At 41.0% G+C, this 17,005-nt stretch overlaps 1 protein-coding gene across 1 annotated transcript in view; it reads right to left on the reverse strand.

The window, feature by feature from the left end:
* The window catches only part of ca16b (carbonic anhydrase XVI b), a 93,393-nt gene that overhangs the window by 62,945 nt on the left and 13,443 nt on the right, over positions 1–17,005 (reverse strand). Inside the window, exon 2 of the mRNA XM_053438961.1 lies at positions 10,812–10,916. Within this exon, the coding sequence (XP_053294936.1) occupies positions 10,812–10,916 (105 nt within the window). The remainder of the gene's footprint in view (positions 1–10,811; positions 10,917–17,005) is intronic.

The raw sequence follows: 17,005 nt of genomic DNA on the forward strand, positions 1-17,005 counted from the left end.
GGGAAGGAGGGGGCTCACATAAAGGAAAAGTAAATCTGTTCCAGAGGAGCAGTGAATGCTGATGAAGAGAGGTCTTTTAATAACGGGTTACTCTCTGTGGGTCTCCAGCAGGTGCAAACAAAAAAAATACCAATTAAAAGTAAATGTGACAAATCCAAATTCTCAACTTCATTTCTCTGACTCTGTCTGCCTCAAAATGAACTGAACACAGGGCGTTTTCACCTGATAGTCTGGACCAGGGTCCAAAGCAAGATACATAACATTGTTTACATTTGATCCAGATTTTGGTTTCACATTATAATTTAGTGAACGAAGTAAAGACTTTTGTATGACATGAGCGTCCTCATGTATAGTCGGAAGAGTTATCACGCAAGCTATTTTCGATCCCCAAAAAAATTATATTCAGAAGGCAAACCCTCAACAGGGCACATTTCATACTTCTATTTCCGGTTTGGAATTAATTGAAAAGTCAGAAGGTCCAGACCACACATGGATTGTGTGAAAGACCCTTAAAATATAGACTAAGATCAAAAATTCAGAGTCTGAGATATTATCAAAGCAGCCAATGGCTCAAAATATGAAATCAGTTATGGGCCTGAAGTTAAAAGACTACTTTTACCCCCTGGTCCTAAACCTTCTTTCTGCTGCTTATTGCTCTATTTATATTACAGAAAAATAGCACACTCAATATTTTCTAACAGGAGGATTATTGTCCAAAAGTACACATTTTCAGGCTTTAGCATTCAGAATGCAAGGAACAGCTTCTACCCCAATAAGTTCGCTTACATTATTTATTACCTCTTGCTGGTATGAGTTCACACTTAAATGAGTCATGAGACGCTGCACGACAAAGGATGACAGGCCTGATTGATCCTCCTTCTACCTGCTGCAGTATGACAACGCAGCCGAATAACCCCAAATAACAGTATGCATAAACCAAATTATTGACGAAATAAAGTAAAAAAAAACTTTTTGTTGATCCAAATTAAATAAGTCACTCTACAGGCACCATTAGCCCATTGAACAACACTGCATTAAACCACTTGAAGATATTGCCCCTTTATAAGCTCAGGAGCCGTTTTTCTTCTATGCTGCAGTTGTTCTGCAAGCGGAGCCGGGACAATAGCCACATGTTTACACAGCAAGTGTCCTTATAATTTGGAAACCAGACAGAAATCAATACTTATAGTGGTGCAATCTGGTAAACTACAAAAAGGAGCACAGGATAAACAATCGTAACAATCCTGCGAATTGCCGTGACCTAGAAGTGATGCAGCACTAAATACCAGCAGTTGCTTCTATACAGTTACAACTTAGTGGCTTAGAGGTGTATGCTAACAAACAGTGTGTGTGTGTGTGTGTGTGTGTGTGTGCGGGGGGGGGGGGGGGGTCCGTTTATGTGATAGAAAAGTGTCCTCAGTTTTTTGGAGCCCACTTTACCTTGCATCATTTCAACACATCATCATCAATCAAACATGGTTTTACAATTCAAGTGAAGCACCGCACATCCCCCACCATTGTGCCATTATACCACTATTACTATGCCCCCTACAGTTACCTCCTCACCTCTAGGGGTGCATGTACTCATTACAGAGTCAGTCATCATGATTATGAGTTTAAAAATTTGCTGAGCTGCTAGCTAGCTCATTCCAGCTCATCAGCATAACCACATTAGGGAGGAAACCTGTGGGCTGGCAATCTCACACTTCCTCAGTATAGCAGTCCCAGCAGGCCGAGCATGACCACATCCATTACGTTGGACAGGAGCCACCAACGAGGCCTAATATGCTGCCACAAGGCACACCGACACCATGTGACACCTGGAATTTAATTAATTATGTTTACACAGCAAACCTGTCGGCCCAGCACATCAATCTGCCCTAAACAGGGAAGCCAGAATATTTGGCTCTTTTGTGGCGTTAGTGCTGAGCATTGGGGGCCTGGCTTTATGTGTCCTGGTGGCACAGGCCCAGGACACCGTGCCAAGGTGACAATACAAAACAATCCACTCCAACAAAAACTCACTGATACAGTATTAGCTCAGGGTACGGGAATCCCTAATTTATTTCCGTCTATAATATATTTACCTCATCTGGAGAGAGGAAACAGATTGTGGGAGGCAGTGGGAAGTAAGATGATTTGGAGCTCAATTCTGCTAAATTGGTTGCTGCCAGCGTGATACATCATGGAGAATTAAGATGCCTCTCCCCCAGCACAGAACTTCGGCAGCCATATTGGCACATCTGTCAAGGGCCCACCCCTGACAGAGACAAATGGACCAATTCTGGCACGCGATGGCTGATCCAAACTGGTAGCAATAACCAAGATGAATAATGAGACAGCTTGGGCCCCAGGAAAATTCATTTTTTAATAATTACTGCTCCTGCACCTCTCATTTCCTCGTGAAATTAGCGCGGGTACAACTATAGGTTGATACAACACATTAGTAAGACGTGAGGAATATAGATGATGTTGTTTTAGAGACTTCCATCATCGCAGGGAAACGCTGGGACTACAAACACACGGTGTAAGACAGATGAGCCTCCCTCTGTTCTCCTAGGAGCAGGAAATGAATCAAGTCCAGAGAGCACCATGGCTACGGGAGGCGCGAGTGGAATGTGACAGGATGAGCATAAGTTCAGAAGGTCTTTAACACAAGTCACGTGACTGTTGTGAACCTACAGTCAAATAAAGGGAAATTGGCAAAGAAACCACAACACACAAATGAAACACACACTGTTTGTGTCATGTAGTGAAGCGTCACCAGATGCCAGTGGTACACACCATTGCCCCGTGTGTCAATTCGAGGACAGAAAATGATCAAACTGCATCTTTTCTGAACAGCTGACACATGTCAGCTGGCGATGACATTTGTCATGATGCCGCCCTTGTGCAGGCTTCCTCAGAAATCAATGGATGCAGGTGTTTGGATGGGTGTCATATTCATACTGGTAGAGGGGGGTTGCCCTCAAGCCCTCTGAAGAGACTGACTGGTTGGTAGAGTGAACATCCTGTTGTAAAATAGTAATTCACAATGTTGCTATTGTGTTAAGGAGGAAATCCTAAAACACAATATTAATGGGCTTCCAAATGACAGTTTGGCGGGTGAACAAACAATAACAATAATCATTGCAATATAATTTCCATCAGCTGTATATATATATATATTTATATATATATACACATTTTATTTTCTATTTTAAATTTTTGATATTCTATTTTATACTATTTTATTCAATTTTTTTATATATTTTTTGTAATTACTTGAGCATTGCTAGAAGAGAGCCTGTGACTCAAGCATTACATTGCCAGCGATTGCTTAATGTTATTGTTGTTCATTTGATAATAAACTCTTGAATCTTGAATAACATGTATTCAACATCAACATATTGCTTCCATTGTGCAAACCTAGTGAGGAGGTACAACACATAATTGATCTACCCAAGATTTGTATAATTTTCTAACTGTTTATCAAGTGTTCAGGTGATTTTAAAAACCATAACCTTCCAATACAATGTTTTTAACTTGAAATGAAAAACGTTTTTACTGACATGGAAGTTTTTATCTTGATATCATTTTTTGCGACCTCATCTTGTCCTAAATTAAGTGACTATTATATTTTGCAGTCGTTCAAGAAAATAAACAAATAGCAAGTAGCAAATGGGGGAACATAACTTAAGAAAAGTGGTTGGTGTGCATAGTGATGCGACTCTCATGTCAAGCCCAAACTAAAATGAGATTCTGTTTTAAGCACTGACATGACATTTGCAGGAGAACCTACAAAAGTATATTTCGAACTGGGTAATGCAGAAACATTGTGATTACTAGTGCAGGCCGTTCTGAGTTTGATACTTAAGGTTCCTTAGATTGTAATGTCATATAACATATTCTCTAATTGATGGTAATTTGACTGTGTGATAATAAAAAATTGTCATTCTGAGCATATTGTTTATGTTTATAAATCGGATTTGACAGTTTCATGAAACAAAATGGATTCCAATATGACTACAATATGCATTATTTGATTTCCAGAACATCAGGTGAAAAGAGCTATAATATTCAATGAATAATTGCATTACTGACAGCATTGTGAGATCTCTGGAGCGCTTGTAAAAATTACCTCTCTTCCAGTCCATCCATTTTTTTGTTTTGTTTCGACCCTGAGCACTATGTCCCTGATTCCCTGTGTGTAATGGCCCGTGTGTTACCCTCTGTACAGTTGTATAGTGCGAGAGCTTTGCTTTAAAGTCAAGAGCTTCTCGTACAGGGAGGTCCACCGGGAGCAATCTTCCTCTCGATTCATTACCTCCAGGAGACAGAGCTCCTTCTATCGGGCACCATGACAACTTGGCTTGCTCTTTTCCCACCAGCCTTTGTAAGGGTGTGTCAGGCCACGGGAAACAAAGCACACTGCCTTCACAGGCACCAAGCTAATTTAAGGATATATAAATCATAGGGTTTAACATGTCCACGCAAACTAACTGATCTGCTAAGCATTTTTTTTTAATTGACCTAAAAAACTCAGCTCTCAATTTCTCTGTATTTACAACTGTCCTTAAAAAGATTTGTATTAATGAGATCATTAGAGGCCCTGCAGAATAATTAATGATTGACCAGTTTGTTGTGCAATTCTCTTTTTTAGCTACATATTTTTTTACTAAAATTAAGAGAAAAAATTTGACAGATCAGGAATATTTAGAAGTTACAAAAAGGAGCATGTGCCAGAAGAACTGCGGGTTAATTCAAAGCCAAATACAAACAGTCTTGGCATTCAAGCACAGCGAGTTACCTAATCTTGTTTCGTATCCTCTGAAGTACTAATTAAGTTGGCTCAACACAGCCATTGATTGAAAATAACTTCATTCACTTCATTATGTGAGACATGACTGTAAAGATCGCTAATGATCACGGACAACATCACTGAAGTGGATTTAAAACAGAGGGGAAATATAACCCACTCGCCTCGGACTATCTTAGACTCTTCCAGTATGGCTACCAGCGCTCGTCTAGCTTCCACCTTAACACCCATGACTGCTGGATTAGAATTAATAGTTAAATACACTACTTTGACAGAACATATATCTCTGTCTGGACCATTTCGAAACAAAGGCTAAGCTCTTTGTTACATTGCTATTTATGGAGCAGGCTTAAGAAACTTGAATGACACACATAAGCCCTGATTAGGCTGCGTTTGCTGTGTCTACCTTCGGTGGACATAGATTGGTTTGTAGATTGATGTGCATTCACAGGTTGTCAACTTGCTATTGAATTATTTTTGCTCTTTTGTAGTGTTCCCATCTGAACTGAGAAAACGAATGAACCAGTGTTCTTTGTTGAATTTGTTAAAAGCAGCAAAATGAACGTCCTTGTCGTTCAAACATTATCTCGAAGGAGGAGAAGACGGTGAGCAATCCTATTCTTTGGATTAGTTTGCAATTTGTTCGAAAGTCTGAAATATCCCAAAAAGTTTTTTACCCAACTATAATCAAACCAAATAGTGGCTAAATTTGATCCGGACCGAGATCACCTCTAATGGTCAGACAAAAATTGGTAGGTGTGAAAACTAGCCTGACGTTGTCAGACTCACAATTCTAGTCAGAATGTGAGTCTGAGACCGCTCCATTGGGCTGTGATTATGGGGCGTGTTTCAACTGACCAGGAAGTAAAATTCTTCTTCGCTCAATTGGATAGACCTACAACCAATCAGAGCAACGTAGTATGTGACGTATGCTAAGCAATGCATTGTGAGTTATTTACTAACGCCGGGTTCACACCGGACTCTTCAGCGCAGCGCCAAGCCTTAAATAACAGCTGGCTCCCATCCACTCCCATGTTAAAACTTTGTGCCGGTCACACCGGAGGCTGAAGCACCGCGAGGCAGCCTTGGCGCAGCGCGGTGCTTCAGCCTCCGGTGTGACTGGCACAAAGCCGTGCAGCGATCTACTGGATCAACGGGTGATATTATTAGCGCTGCCCGGCGGTTCAGCGTCGCTTCAGTGTCCGTTGTGAACAGCCAAGCGCCGGGGTGATAGGGATTAGCGCGGTGCTTTGGCGTCGCCTCCACGTTCTGTGTTCCTCTTTCAAAATGAATACGCTGTCGATGTCTTCTAAAACAGACTCAATGGCAGCATCTACACATCTCAGCTCGCCAGCGGCAGGCATGTTTGTTGAAAACGAATTCAACCCAAGGGCACTTTGATGACGTGGTTGATTACGTTACCGTTGATCATCTGTCAATCATCGTATAAAGCCCGCCCTGACAATCTGATTGGCCCGGTCGGGCATAATTTTTTCCCAACGGAGCGACTCCAGACCGAACTGCCCGACCAAAAATGTTGTGGGCGGGGCTAAGTTCGTCTGGCATCCAGGCTATGTGAAAACCCCAGATATACTACAATCTGAAGGAGTTGGGTTGTCGCAACATTTGCTCCTCACTGTGTTTTTCGACTTTCTTAAATGCACACATATTTCTTTTTTTTAATCCAAAATCATGTGTTCTCACATGTGAGCACAGAAAGAGCATGCATCTGTTCGTGAAAATCCCATAATGCAGCAAAAATGAAAATTGTCAATTACCTTTGGGACATTGATATATATTTTCATACATTTAATGCCGTTAATTCCTTGTTTGTTTTCTTTCTTTTTTTCACACTGTAACAGGGGATGAAGCATAATGCCTTTGAAAATGCACATTAAGGTACTCCAACTGTTGTGCTGTAATTAAACTAGACCAATAAATCGAGTGTAATCAAAAGCAAACTATTGCATATATTGGCCCAAACCATAAAACAAATGATAAAGGAAGCTGGAGGAAGTAGCAGACAATGTGAAAACCTGCAGAGATATAAAAAGGGGAAAAATGAAGCATAGCCCTGTTCCTGTGGGAGTCTTATGGTGACTATGATATCATCCCTCTTGTGAAAAAGGCCCTCCACGTGGGCATGCACACACACACGCATGTACGCGCACACACACGCTTACACAGACACACACACACAACTTAAATATATTTTAATCAAATTTCTGGGCTACTAACATCAAGGTTCATAACCAAGGCACACAGGAAGGTGACATTTCATGGGATGATAAGAGCTCTCCTTGCATTGTGCGCCTCAAACCATTATGCAATCTATAATCAGACGGCTAACGGATAGCGTAGACTCAATAATTATAGACATTTTTTATTTTGCAACCGTTCTTGCAAGGAATACTATACATTTAACCTTAACACCAACGAAAAAAGATTTAACGGGTGAAATCTTAGATTGCATGTAAACTTTTAGATTGATAGGTGTTGAAAGGTGTGGAAAGTCTGTGTGAAACAATGGCTGATAAGCTCCTATGTAAAGTATGTTGTGTACTCTGAGTGTGAAGCACATAACCCTACTGCGTGCATTTCTTTTACACACACTTGCACAGAGCAAATGCCCTTAAAAACCATTTAGCTGCTAAGGCACGCTTGTCAGTCCCCCATTCACAGCCTTAGCCTCTAATTACCTTTCCGAAGCAATGGACAATTCTGTGTTCCCTCAATGCTTCCCTTTTTCTCAGTACAATCAGCCAGCTGCCTTCACTGGTAGGAATTAGTGCTCTGCACAGGCCTGAAATGAATGTCCAAATCAACCCATGTCAGCCAGTTCCCTCACTGAATGGTTCATATTTGTCTTGCCTGCCTTTATAAAAATGTAGAAGAAGATAAACATTGAGATTCTATCTTCCCCCAATTACTAGCCAGACTCTTTCCAAGCCTGCATTCAGCTCTGCCCCCAAACAGAACAACCTACTAAAAAATACGGAAATCTCTCCGTCTGTCTTTCTGTCCTTCGATTTTTTACACAACCGCTCGTCCTAGCAACTTCAAATTTACCGAGGTGAGTTTCCGAGGACCCTGGGAAGAACAGTGTTCACTGTGACGTGTTTTAGATGAGCAATTGTTGAGATTCCAACCCTGACCACCCAACACCCCCATTGAGGAAGGTTCCACAATGAAAGTATTAAAAGAGCCTGCAGCTCAGGCTCTTTACAAAGGCCCTAAAATTGAATTGACCAAAGAAATGTGCCAAATTAATCGAGCCTGGGGTCTGAATTAGAAAGTGACACAAAAACAATAAAAAATATAGAGAAAAGGTTGGAGTCTATAGACGGACCATTGACTAATATTGTGATAGATATGGTAATTTGACTTAGAAATCAGACTGAAGTTGAAGATCTGCACATAATAGCAGTTAAAATGCAGGGTAGAAACTACCTGGTGAAGATGAACGGAATTAAAATGCAGCTACTGTATGGCTTCCTACTACGTTTTAATGGCAGAGGTTTAACACCTCAACTGCATTAAAGACCACCCCGACTAACATCATAAATAAGTAAGCAGCTAATGCCATATATTAAAGTGTGACTATCATTGGAGCCGTCAGCGAGAACTTAAATTGATCGCGAGAGAAGGTGCATCTATTTCTCAGTGGTTTACAACCTTGACCGATCCCTGTTACGGGTGTTTAATGCACAATTGCATATACACAAAAGGGATATTTATCTGCACTGTATATATACACATGAGGAGTACTTCATATGTCATTTATTCTTCTTTTCTTTTTCTCAAGCTTATGGCCTAGTGCTGTTTTACTAATCAATTGACACAATTTAAGCTGTAAAACCTGATCAAGTTCAATCTGATCATTTCAAGTTTGAAGTTGCACTATAGTACAATGAAACAAGCAAAATGTGATTACATGGTTAACCTGTTTCGGTTTTCTGTTCTTTGTTGTTTCCTGAAAACGGTACCATGTTTGAAGTGATTAGGATTCCCCTAATGGGTTCCACACACCTTGTAGATGGTGAAAAAGCAATCATGCTTGGATAGTCCAAGCAGACACTCTTTCACTGCCTCTTCTTGACAACTGAGGGAAACGAAAACCACTACGAGTGACATGAATACCAAACAAACTCCAGTCCAAAGTAAGCAGAGTTATTTGCACCACATTCTTTGCCTTAAAGCACAAGATGCTCCGCTCACACCAGCAGTGCTGAACACAAAATATTCCATCGGCATATTAACCGATATATACAAATCGGTTGGTGTGCTGCACTCAAACAGCTGAGGGATCAATTTGGTTCTATTCCGGGTGGTGTTTTTGGACCTTGGAACCTGTAAATACAATTTTGCTTCTGCCCCTCCCTTCCTGAGCTCTTCCAGTGAGGTGCCCTCGATCAAAGCGCATGACCCCCATTTCCCACCGGAGCTGCTCAATGGCCAATGGAGGGCTGTGTTTGCACAGGGGTGTGAGTGTGTAAAGCTGAACATGAATGTTTGCCCTGAAAGGACATATGTGCTTATCAGAGGAGGACCGCACCAAATGAAACTCATCTCCTTGTATTGAGGCACCTGCCAAACCACATTAGTAAATATGACACTCATATACTGTATAGATATAAATGTATTACTTGTGAAGAGCATTTACCCTTTGATTTTTATTTTTTATTAGCAACCTTTGAGTGGGTGAATGCTGATCTGGTTAACTGTAATTTATTATGGTTAATTCAGGTAAATATTAACGTCTTCTCCACCCTCGGAATGCTCCAACACAAAAAACTGTGCAGAGGAGAAGTCAAATTCCTAGCTTTAACTGTGAGTGGTAAAAATGTACATGTGGGAAGGATGACCTCACGCTTGCACAGCCACCATGGGCGTGGATGTGGGTTTGGTACCCAACCCAACGTAGGGCTGGGTTCGGGACAACAACCTTTAATGATAATCAGTTTTGAGGTCTGGTTCGGTTACATTGGATTGGCTTCACTTGATTTTTTTACACTGAACTTGTCTGCAATCAGGTTTGGACAGAAAATTCCATTGTGTTTCATAAAAATAGCATAGAATCAAGTATCTTCTTATAGAGGGTATGGGCTAATTAGATACAGTGCTAATGACTGTATATACTCTACATAAAAAAACACAGACCATTGATATGCCAAAAAATTATTTGATATCTATTTTGTGAAATGTGCTTGCTCTAAACAAACAAACAAAAAACCTGCTTAGGCTTTTAACTCAGTTGCTGAGTTTACACATCAATTGCCACTTGCACTTAAAAAACACCCTCCAACTTCAACACTCATGCAAACAGTTCTCTGAGGACACTTTATAAGCCTAAAAGCATTAATCATCCATGGTTAGAATATAGAGCTGATTGTTGACTGCTATATCAGCCAATGTTCCCATTTTGTTATGAAGGTAAATGGTGGAATAGAGGAGGAGGTGAGCTTAAGGAGGTGGGTGATACCTAGAATCACTTGTGCATTAAAAGCATATGACCAATAATGGAGGGAGGAAATAAAAAAGGACACAAACAGCTAAACCTACTGATACAGACTGTCGGTACAAATGAGAGCAGGTCTGCTGGAGACACATGCCACAAACTGCACAAACCAAATGTCACGGTCATCTTTTGTTCAATCACTTTTTGAAGAAGTACACTTTTGTACAATTGCTCACACATATTAATCTTTACGCAGGGAACATTTTGTACAGCTGACGAACACTCTTTCTTTAAAAACAACTTGTTATTTGTGGTGACAACCAAATTTGAAACGTCTCTCTCGCTCTCTCTCCGATGCATTAGTGTAATTACAGTTATTAAGAGCCCTGAAAACACGCAGGTACAGGTACTATTATCTCAATACTAGATGTTTAATTAAACCTTTCAGGCTCCAGCAGTGAGGAGGGAAAAAAGGTTATACTGGTAAAATGGTAAACAAAAATAACTCGCAACCCTCGGAGGGCATTTGGTTCGAAAACACAAACGAGAGCTCACCTGAGTAGGACCAGTAGGGGTCACCGGCTGCCCTCCGCTCCCTCATTATGCCCGTTCTCCCATGGTGCCTGTCTTCGGCATAGGTAGGATGGTCATCCGACGCAACTGTGGAAGGCAAAAAGAGAGAGATTTCAGAAAATCCATAGGGGATTAAAAAGTTTTCTATAACAAATACTACAACCAGTTATCCTGCGATCCAATACAACTGAATGTGGATTTTGTGGACGGGCAAGTAAAATGTGATACCATGTCTAGCCTCTCAAGGAATTCCGTTCATTCTGTACAGGACACATTAGATTTACTTCTAATGACATTCTTTTAGTGCCAGAGCAGGGGGAAGTGCGCCCGTAATGCAGCTTAGCAGAATGCACTGTTATCGATGGCGGGGTGATAGATGGGTGAGTAATGTGTTCAACTTTGACATTGCAAGACTGGGATTCATGCCCTTTTGCCCGAGGCTGGACATATATATATCAAATTACAAAATCAATAATTTGTGAGAAAATAAATTACCGAAATGAGTTTTGTTTGATGTAATGCACAACAGTGAAGCAGAGATCAGTGCAATGAACATCCATTCTCCTGTTTGAAATGCAATTTCAAAAGTGAATTTGCCTTCTGAGACTATAAATTCTGGGGAAACAGCCCTACTATTCTTGTGATAGAGACTTAAACTATGTCATGTGCTATCATCCTTGACATTTCTCAGATATAGTGGGAAAGGTCTCGGCTAAGCTCTTTACCATGCATGCTACCATGCATCTTCTATCTACTAATTCTGTCTGTGACTCGTGTATCTCCAGAACCGCTCATCTTATCAGCTTCATCCCTGGTCTGAGTATTGTCAAGGGCCCAAGGATGTGCAGTGTCTAACGTGATGCGATTTGAGCATGTGATACTTCCATTATTAATAAGCCTTGAATAAACAGGCGACCGATGCTCTGCAACAGCGGCGGCTGAGACCGATCAACATAACTGACAGCGCATCCACAACAACGGAAGCCATAATTGCTCCTCCGGTTTGGGGTTCTTCGTACTTAGTCGAGCTTCACTGAACTTCACTGAGTAAACAGGTGAACAGCTCTTTGTGCAGCAGGGGAGGAGCAGCTTGAGGAACCTGTGAGTCCAGCAGCAGGTCTTTCCTTGCTACAGCTAAATTACTGAAGGTCACTTTTACAGTTTCAGAAGGAAGCTGCAGGCGGCATCTGCACAAGCCAAACAAACAACCCATTCCAAACAGACGGGTTTACTACAGGCATTCCACTAGTATAAAAAAGAAAGAGAAAATGGCACTGAATTTAAAAAGAACCCTGAAATTGCTAAGCCAATTCCAGTTTTTTGTCTAAGATCAATGCTCTATTTTGCTAATGGCTTATAACTACAACCCCTTTGGAATACGGCTTAAATACCTCTACACTTTAGTTTAATAGTCACATTCAGACAAAGTGCCTCAAATCTTCTGCCAAATTGCAGCTGTTGCAGCTACTTTCAGCCAGGACTCTATCGCCCAGAGGAAACATACTTTAACAAGGACAACTTTCACCCAGGATCTCCATGTCCCTCTACCCTCCTCGCTACGCTGACAAATGACACGGTCCCACGCCTCAAAATCTGAACCAGTGAAAACAGAAGAAAAAAGACTTGGTGCCGTCGTTTGGCACAAAACCTTGATGAAAATTAATAATGAGGTCTGCAGAAAATAAGAGAAGCTTCGGCTCCAGCCAAGGTGACGCCTCCTTTTCTCTTACAGCTCGAATCAATCAAATTCTTTGCAGTAGCAGCTTTTCTGGGAAAGAAACTGTAAATAGACTGGATAATCAATATGTGTAATATATGCATGGATGAAATAATACCATAACAGCTTCCCTGCAAAGCTTCCATGTGGATACCTGATTCAGTAAAATGCAGACAGTATGTTAAAAGGGGTGTAGACATTCGTTTCCATGTCTACTGGGCAAAAATGTCTCTTTACCTTCTTAGAGTAAGCTGCCCGGAAAAAATAAAGCAAATAGTATGGCAGAGAAGACCAGCAGCACAAATTGTCCAAGCAGACACAACTCCAGACAGAGAGAATGCGGGAGTAGACTTACAACAATCAAAATCATTACAGAGAATATGTTCCACAATGGATGCACCCTGTGCCAGCGGAGGAGGAACCGTCTAAACTGAGGCCATTATCAATCAGGTGAACAAGCAAAACAAGGGCGATTTGTGTCTCTCTAAGCAGTCACGGAAAAAAAACACACTGTGGTTTTCACAACCTGGAGATGCACTGGCTAATATTGGCTCCCTGTGGCTAGAGGGATGCAAACAATTGGGCAGGCAGATTGTGTCTGCGTGAAATGGGAAAGAGAGGAAAAACTAAAACAAAACCAGACATGACACTCTGCCAGAGACAAAATTGGAAGCAGTTACTTGCTATAAAATCTGTTGTTGGATCCATTTAGAGAATCCATGTTTTATCAATTTTCTTTTTGGGGATAAGGGGGGGGTTATACACATGGCACTCTGTACTATGTCCACCAATGTAAAACTGTCAAAACAAGCAACTTGGCACAACAGTTGAACTTGCATCCACACAAACCAAAGCAGTCTATTCCAATGCATCTCACAACATTCTATTATTCAGAGCACAAAGAACTAAATGAAAAGGCTGCAGCACATCATTACGGTACAACTATGTACTAAATATATTCCATGCAGGAATATCTGCAAATAACAGATAACCCAGATTCACATCATATGTGTGTATGGCTTCATCCAATCTATAGTAGTATGTGACAAGATTACCATTAATGCATAAGCGCATGCAGCATGATGAGTGTAACCATGACAACCACAGTGTATCCCTTGTTATTTGCCTCATGAGGTTAAGGGGAACGTAGCACAACTCTCTGGACTCCTGAAGCTAAACCAGCGCTACAGAGAAACAAGTCACAGTCGGCTTGGTGAGCATCGCCGACACACACACACACACACACACACACACACACACACACACACACACACACACACACACACACACACACACACACACACACACACACACACACACACACACACACACACACACACACACACACACACACACACACACACACACACACACACCTCCAGCCACTCAAGTGAACCTCAGCTCTTACTAATACTTGCATCATTACCGAGGATTAATTAAACTAAGCATTACATCAAGCAAACTTTTTTCTTTGCACTTATAATCACCATCAGTAAAAAATGGTCTCTTTGCTATGGCAGAGCAAGTTTAACCATGTTTTTTTATCAAATATAATTCACTGCTTGGAGGGAGGTCAGAGGCTGCATGAGTTTATATATGGCTGCTGTGTTATCATCAGATGAATCAATCCTGTGCGAAGGAGCACGGGTTAACATAAAGTGTAAAACAGAGACGGGGGGGAGTCTCTGTGGCAGCGACTTGGAGCATATTTGAAGGCAGGTTGTGAAACAGGAGGGCTGCATCGTCTTTGATCAGAGAGCATAGGAGACAGCACCATGTCAACAGTTTACTCTCATCCATGTCAGCCATCCCCTGTGGGCAAAAGGATTAAAGCCACAGCATCTCTGATAGAGCCGAGCAGACAACAGAGTCGGCGCCGGGTTGGGACAGACTGTAGCCAAGCTATACACAAACAACATATATGTGTGAATCTTAAATGCAGACAAATAAACAAAAGATAAATTACAATTATGTGGGTTAATCAGCTGTTTAAATGAGATGCTAATATACAAATATTTTCGGGGTATTTTCACAATCAGGATTTTTCATATCCGAGTATTTTTAGGCTTCCAAACACCTACAGCACAACATCTTGTACAAAATGGTTTTCCTATTTTCATTGCCCCGAGGGCAGGTAAATGATCTACACCACCATTAAGCCCTGTTATTTGTTCCATAATATCACACTCGACAACAAGCAAAGAACCCCTGAGAGCCCTTGAAAAACAGCAGCCTAACAACAACCACAGGAGCGTTTAACTTGCATTAGTCGTTGGAGGACGTAGTTAAAATATCAATCTCACCGCCACTGTTAGGTATCAGGTATGTGAAGGACAGCAATAATGGGAATTCCATTTCAGCAGGAGGGTTATTATGGGGTAGATTAAAGTATAAAATGATCCTAAGTTACAATGTCCATGTAATTTGATTAAACAAAGACTGGTGGTGTTTTTCAGGAGGTGAGTGCTATTAACAACAAGCACATCTAAATACACATCTGAAATCATAAATAATGTGCTGCTGCTCAAATATTTTAAGCAATAAATTATCTCAACGTACCTCGTAACTCACACAGGATAGGGAAAGCAAAAAAATCTTTGAGTAGAACAAAACGAAACAATGTGTTATCCTCCCACCATTGAGACTAGAGACCGACCCTTATATGTTTGTCTGTGTTTATGTTTGCAGATATAAAAACTTGTAGAACTACACAATAAAATGGGTGCATTTATGTTACATACAAAAACTTTGATCTTCCTAATTTAAGTTGTATATATTCGGTTATATTTGTGTGTTTTTTTTCATTTATAGTTATTTAGTTTTTTTTAATTATTTGAACTCAATAACATTTGCCATAAGGGGTTTGATAATGATATTTAAGGAATAATTTAAGGAATATATGGGACGATATATAAAATCGATATTTACTTCCCAATATCGGTATTAGCATCTTACCCCAAACCCCTGAGACGTTCCCTTCTAAACACAGACATGTTTTAAAAAGCAGTCATTGTACAGCATAGTTAAGACTTTTGAAAATGGCTGATGTGTTAATTTCTCAAAATAAACCACAGTGCCCACGTCCATGGTATTGAAGGAAGGTGTCATAAAAAACAACGGTGAGGCTCATTGAAACATTTTTAGTTTTTGGACCAACACTAAGCTTTATGGCACAGATGGCACAATAATTATAAGTAAGATCAATTCCGTCATAGTGTTGACCATAAGAAAACAAGTGCAGTAGCATAATCCAATTTTTCGGTGTTTCACAAAAATCTTTACAACCTTTTTAAGCTTTAACTGACATCTGGCAGTGGATCAGCTGAAATCCCTTGTAGCCAAAGTGCTGGACATATTTTGTGAATCAAATTCCTTTTAAAGTCATATTAGTTCTCTTGAACTCGGTCAGCAAAAGTGTGTCCTGGGCACTTCTTCACAAGTCAGGAGTTAAAAAACGCAGAATGTGAAAGATCACTCTGTGACACAAACTTCTCTTTATTTGAAATGTTTCTCCAAATGACAACCATATTCCAGAGCGTGTTGTAGAAGGACGTTTATTCAGTCGCATGCTTTACATTCAGACAGTCACGTGCATACTGACACTTTGACAGTGGTTGTTGACGGAGAAGGAAGCATCGCTCGCTCAATTCACGCATTTCCTCAGCAAGTCCTTTAATTAGAAGTAGAATGAACGCATATCATTAAATGTCCTAATTAGAGAAACCATACTCTAAACAACTTCGATAGCATTCTGTCTGAATCCGTACGAAAAAGAAGTGAGCCGCGTTTTCCGCCGGCATCGTGAGTGAATAAAGGGCAAGCTCTTGATGCAAAATTGCTATGTATATGAGGAACAAATGTGCGTACTGAGGGAGACAGCTGCTGCCTGTGCAATCTCATCTGCAATGCATGGAGCAAACTGTCAAATGCAAGGACATCTGCTTAGCTTTCTGTTTTGAGGAATCACAAACAGATATGTTTACGACAAACGCGTGTTTGAATATGCTCATTTTGTTCTAAAGGCCAAATAGCTCAGTTCTCACCACAGTCTGTCAAGCGCTTCAGGGTTACCAGTTCATGTCACAGTGGTTAAACAAGGTTTGGGGGGGGGGGGGGGATAGTCTCTCTGTGGAACAAGACAGCACAGAAAAGGAGCATGCGGGGCTCGATCTTGAGAGTGCATGCGTTTCTCATTTCTCGGAGAGTGGGCGATGTGGCTAGATTTCCCCGGAAGTGTGAAGGACCTCAGGAGCCCGAGAAGTGCCAAGATCAGCCCGAGATACGGCTCAGAGGGAGCCGAGCCTTAGGGCTAAACCGTCCAGCTCAGAAAAATAATAAAACAATAATTCAAATCCCAATGCAGATATTTAGGCCGACACAGCTGAAAGCAAACAAGCCGTCTCAGCAAAGAGGACATCAGCACCCTTGGGCCAGACAAATGTGGCAATATTACAGTAAA

Source organism: Pleuronectes platessa, chromosome 2 (genome assembly GCF_947347685.1).
Source record: "Pleuronectes platessa chromosome 2, fPlePla1.1, whole genome shotgun sequence".
NCBI lineage: Eukaryota > Metazoa > Chordata > Actinopteri > Pleuronectiformes > Pleuronectidae > Pleuronectes > Pleuronectes platessa.